The 5,571-nt window shown below is 49.0% G+C and overlaps 1 protein-coding gene across 3 annotated transcripts; it reads right to left on the reverse strand.

The window, feature by feature from the left end:
- Positions 1-214: 214 nt before the first annotated feature.
- Positions 215-4,810, reverse strand: zfp64 (zinc finger protein 64 homolog (mouse)). 3 transcript variants are annotated; one of them, XM_069710898.1, is made up of 6 exons: positions 4,537-4,810; positions 4,252-4,303; positions 3,984-4,130; positions 3,149-3,211; positions 2,790-3,041; positions 215-2,209 (listed from the first exon to the last, which is right to left on the reverse strand). In XM_069710898.1, the coding sequence occupies exons 3-6, from the start codon at positions 4,081-4,083 to the stop codon at positions 870-872; spliced, it is 1,755 nt and encodes a 584-aa protein (XP_069566999.1). In that variant the 5' UTR covers positions 4,084-4,130; positions 4,252-4,303; positions 4,537-4,810; the 3' UTR covers positions 215-869. The 3 variants fall into 3 exon arrangements, with proteins under 3 accessions (XP_069566999.1, XP_069566997.1, XP_069566998.1); XM_069710896.1 differs by having other exon boundaries at positions 4,252-4,398; XM_069710897.1 differs by lacking the exon at positions 4,252-4,303.
- Between the last annotated feature and the right edge of the window lie 761 nt (positions 4,811-5,571).

The following is a 5,571-nucleotide window of genomic DNA, read 5'->3' on the forward strand; positions in this document are numbered from 1 at the left end:
TTCCTCCTTTTTTTGAACACGAACTTTATGGGGAGTTTGTGGCAGAAGATATAGAAAGTGTGCATCGGTGGAGCCATTAGGGCGAGAGAGGAATCGATGGTCGAGCGGGAGATTCCTCTTCAGGTGCAGCGTCCATCCGCTCTTACAAAAATACTAAGTGCTTAAAGTCTGAGTGTAAAAAAAAATAAAGGCAAGCAAAGTAAAAGACAGCAACGAGCAAAACAGGCACTTTATTGGAAAAAAAAAATCTATCGGGAGAGCAGCTGTGGCTTTTTGAGAAACTAAGACCTTGACGTGTAGCCTAATGTTTTTCTGCAATTGACATTTACTTCCTGGATCCAGAATGAGGACTTTTTTTTTTTTTTTTTTTTTTAAAGCACATACAGAATGTTTAAAATCAACACAAAACTGCAGGACGCCACAATTTCAGAGTGCAAAACGTCCCCCTCTTTACCTGTGAGGCTCTGCTGCCACCTTGTGGACAGACGTCGAAAACGCACAGCACGAATCCGTTCATTCAACTTCAAGTCGTTTTTGATTCTTTTATTCTTCTTGATTCCGTTTTTTTGTTTTTTGTTTTTGCTGCGACGTTATGATTTATTTAAATGTTTTATGCCTTCCAAAAATGACACGTGTAAATAGAGCGATATTCAAATATTATTCACGGTTTCATGACAAAAGATCGCTGGATTGATGTATAGTGCAACGACAACAGAGGATTATAGCTAAAACCATGAAGTCCAAAAATGATTGTTATTTCAGTGGTTACAGTGAGTTCAAAATGAGGCCAAAAAAAACAAACAAAAAAAAACAAAAAGAGAAATTAGCTTATGATGCAGTTAAAAGTCTTTTCCAGTTTCGCGACAGCGTCACGGCGGGATTCCCTCCAGCGTTTGTGCGTCTGAGTAAAGTGTGTGAGGAGACACGATCAGCGGGACGCCGTGGATCACCACGTCCTGGATGTTCGGCACCAGCAGCGCGCTTCCCTCCCCGGGTAAGGCACTCCCCTCGACCGCCGCCGCCGCCGCCGCCTCCTTGGAGACGCCCGCGGCGGCGTTCCCTTCCGTCACCACGGTAACCTCCGTGCCGCCCTCCTGGATGAGGGCGTTGAGGCCCTCCAGGTCGGAGCAGGTGGTGATGAACGTCTGCGAGCCGCCGCCGCCGCCGGAGTCCTGAGCGGCGATGGCGGTCTGCAGCAGCGCCTGGTGGAGCGGGTTGTCGGCGTCGTCGGGGCTCAGCGGCGTCAGGAGGACGGTCCGGTCTTCGAGGGCGGCGCCGGCCGTCTGGGACGGCTCGAGCGGCTGCATAGGAGCCAGCAGGTTGACCTGCTGGATCATGGAGCTCACCACCATGTCCTGGTTCTCTGGGCTCAGCAGGACCACGCTGGTCTTGCCCCGGTGGTCCTCGCAGGCCGGCACCAAGTGGCTCTCCTGGCCCAGAGGGTGCGACACGATGATCTTTAGCTGCGCGTTGCCGTAGGGACACGCCGAGCCCGACGGGACGGGGACGCCGAGCTGGCCGTCGCCCCGCGGGGCCGCGGGGAGCCGGGCGTCCCGGTGCTGCTTCCTGTGGCTCCGCAGGGAGTCCTCCCGCACGAACGAGGCGTCGCAGGCGTCGCAGCAGAAGGCCCGGGCCGCTTCTAGTTTGGCCCGGTACCGCGAACCGACCGGCGCCGGAGAGTCCCCGCCGCAGCTCTTCCCTCCGCCTCTGCCGCCCTTCCCCCCCGCCCCGCCTCCTCCTCCTCCGCCTCCTCCTCCTCCTCCTCCTCCGCTGTCGGGTTTGTCCGCGTGGCACTTCTTCCTGTGGATGACCAGGTTGCTGCGCTGCTTGGAGGCGAAGCTGCAGAAGTCGCACCTGAAGGGCCGCTCCTCCGAGTGGATCCGCTCGTGGACCTTGAGCGCCCCCTTGCTGGAGCAGGAGTACGTGCAGCTGGAGCAGCGGATGGGCTGCGTGGGCTGGTGCTCCCTGGAGTGCTGCCGCAGCGCCGTCTTGTTGGCGCACCTGAAGTCGCAGCGGTCGCACTGGAAGGAGTTGTCGGTGCCGTGTTTGATCTGAACGTGGGACTTCAGGTTGCCCTTCATGGCGCAGCGGTACTCGCAGAAGTCGCACTTGTAGGGCTTCTCGCCCGAGTGGATCCGGACGTGCCTCTTCAGGTCGGAGTTGATTTTGAACTTCGCGTCGCACTGTTGGCACTGGAAGGGTGCGTCGCCTGAGGAAAGGAAGAGACGGTGAAGGGGTGAATGCGGGACCGGAAACACAAACGGCTACCGTCCTGCTGCGGCCGTCAAACAATCCCTGCGCGTTCCCGATCGCGCGCCGCCGCGTCTTTTTACTCCCGGTGCGTCCTGCGGGGGACCCCCTTCAAAACTACGTACTGTTGCACGTAGGACGTAGACAACTGGGACATACTACTTCGTCGTAAAAATGCGCCTCGACCTTCGACCTTCTCGGTCGTAGCCGTGCGACGCAGTGAAGTAAAAAAGAAAAAGGGGTGCGATTTGAAACGAGTACGTTTCCTTTCAATACTTCTTCTTCCTTTTGTGGGCGGAGCTCCGGCGCCGCCGTCTCTCGCGACGGCTCGGTCGACGTGACGTACGCGTCTTCCGCCGCGCGAGGGATTGTGGGTCAGAAACAGCCCGGGGCGGCGCGCCGGCCCGCAGACTGCAAAATAGGACCGGGCGCGGCAGGACATCCCGCGACTTTTGGCGTCCTGCGTTTAACGCGCTGAGGATCGGGACGTTACGGCACGTTCTGGGGGGGGGGGGGGGGTGCTTCGTGACGGTACCCACCGGTGTGCGAGCGGAGATGCACCGTGAGCTGGCTGGAGTTGCGGCTGGCGTACGGGCAGATCTGGCACTTGAACGGCCGCTCGTCGTAGTGGATGCGCAGGTGCTTCTTCAGGCTGCTGCTGTCGGCCGCCGCGTACGGACAGTGTTTGCACTTGTGCGGCTTCTCGCCGGTGTGCGAGCGGCTGTGCATGTTGAGCTTGTCCCGCCGGCTGAAGCGCTTGTGGCACAGCTCGCACTCGAACGGCTTCTCGCCTGGACGGGAGATTCGGGGGAAAACAACAACAACAACAACAACAAAACTCATGTCAATACCTGCTTTTTACACCTGAGGAAGAATACTTTCTGCAGGATCAGCGTACCGGTGTGAGTTTTGAGATGCCGCTCCATGTCTTTTTGGCCATACTGCGTCTTAAAAGTGCAACCTGCAGATCAAGAACCACAAAAAAAAAGCGGTTTTACAAGATGCGTGTAAAGCAAGGATAGTTTCACATTAAAAACAATGATTAAAACATTCAAAATAGTGATTAAAACATGAAAAACTGTGATTAAAACATTCAAAACTGTGATTAAAACATAAAAAATAGTGATTAAAACATTAAAAACTGTGATTAAAACATTCAAAATAGTGATTAAAACATCAAGAACTGTGATTGCAACTTTAAAAACGGATTAAAACAATAAGAATAGTGATTAAAACATTAAAAACGGTGATTACAACATTAAAAACTAATTAAAACATTAAAAACTGTGATTACAACATTAAAAACTAATTAAAACATTAAAAACTGTGATTAAAAACAATGATTAAAACATATCAAACTGATAATTACTTTAAAAAAAAGTTTTAATCACCGTTTTTAATGTTTTAATAAAAGCAGGGCAAAAGTTTCAGCACAGTTTAAGACGTCCTATAATCTGATTCAGTGAAATGCAGCAAACAGAAAAAGTCTTGATTTAAAGGATCCGACGTCGCAGCAGCTTTTCTGTGACTTCGTTCCAGATATGTGGAGAATAAAAACCCAACTCTGCTTTCTCCACGTTTAGTGTCGCTCATCTGCACTTGTGGGGGAAAGAAAAAATAAAAAAATGGATCTACAAGTTTACTGATAAATGAAATTAAAAAAAACCGATGACGTGACAGTTCCCCCGAAGCCCGGAGAGAGAAAAGAAACGCGTGAAGATCCGTAAACCGACCCGAGAAGCAGCAGCTGTGTCTCTTTGAATTCAGGGCGGCTTTTAACTTCTTGGAAGGTGATTTCTGGGCTTTGGTCAGGATCTTTTTCACGCCTCGCATCACGTAGGTCTGGTAGGTCTCCTCGAAGACGAACTCGCTGCTGGAGTCTTGGAGTGGGAGACAACAGAGGTTGTTTTTTTTTTGCTGTAAACTTACAAACAATAAAAAGCAGAAGTAGAGTGTTGGTTTTTTTTGTTGTTGTTTTGTTTGTTTGTTTGTTTTTTTTACCTGCAGCTGTGGTGGCCGGTGGCTCAGAGGCGGGCAGGGAACATCCATTTTGCTTATGGGCGAAAAAGACCTCAAAATTATTGTACTGCTGTTTGCAGTAGCCGCAGATGTGGATGTCTGGGCTCACCTCCACCACCACAGAGTGTCCTGCAGCGACGACAATAACAACAACAACAACAACAACAAAACAGGAAACCATGAGGACTGTTGTATAACGTGCGTTAGTGAAACTGATAAGGATATTACGTCATTAAATCGCCACATTAAGAGTTACTTTGTTTTTACCTTCGGCGTTGAATGTTGCCATTTCTCGAGCTGCGTGAGATCAGCTCATTTTTGCGGCTCCCTCCTGAGCCTGCGCGGCCTCCGTAGCGCTGTTAAACTGCACCGAGTCGGCTCCAAATGCAGCCGGCGGAGTTGTTGTGACATGTTTGAAACGGCGTGAAGATCGCAGCTTTGGACATCAACGGCAACAGCATTTCCCTTCTTTTGACCAGCAAGCGACACAGGTTTTTTTGTTTGTGGTTTTTTTTTTTACTTTTACGACATGCTTTACCGCGGGGCTTTACGGCAGCGGAGGAAGCGTGTGTTTCCCGGTGACGTCACCGTGTTGCTTTTGAGGCTTCAGGGAAATTCGAGCTGCCTCCTCTGGAGAGTAACTTTGCCTCCGGTGCTGTACTCAACTACGGTTGTGACGTATTTTCTACCGTATTCTTCCTCTCCACCGCATTTTAGAGGGAAATATTGAACCTTCTGCTCAGCTACATCTATTTCACAGCTTCTTCTTTTAATTTATTTTTTACTGTTGCAATGAAGATGTGACACAACGAACTTCTAAAATAAAAAATAAAAAATAAAGATTAATTCGTGTTTTTTTGGTGCTTCTGGTGTCTTACAATAGGCAGCATGTGACATTCACCAAAAAATCTAAGATTAGAGAAAAAGGTCCAGAAACTGAAAACAGATTTGTTGATGTTTCTTTTTTTTTTTCTTTCTTTCTTTCTCTTACAGTAATCATCTCACATTTATTTGCTTTCCTTGGATATGAAACTGCATATAAAGTAGTTGGAAAGCAGCTCCAACTGTAACAAACTGCTGACACACTGATGCTTCACTATTAATAATTTAATGATGTCATATATAATAAGATGTCAATCAAAGGGATCAAACCAGCACTTTTAATCCTTAAACCACCTTTTTACTTTACTTGTAATGGAGTAATTTTACTTTGCTGTATTAAGCGAGGATCTGAATACTTCCTCAATCACTGGTATTTTTTATTAAGTGGTTATTTCATTCAATCATTTGTTTGCTTGTTTT

Source organism: Brachyistius frenatus, unplaced genomic scaffold (assembly GCF_029030835.1).
Source record: "Brachyistius frenatus isolate BFR_SWC_R1_liver_20210118 unplaced genomic scaffold, ASM2903083v1 Contig_95, whole genome shotgun sequence".
In the NCBI taxonomy this organism is placed as follows: Eukaryota; Metazoa; Chordata; class Actinopteri; family Embiotocidae; genus Brachyistius; species Brachyistius frenatus.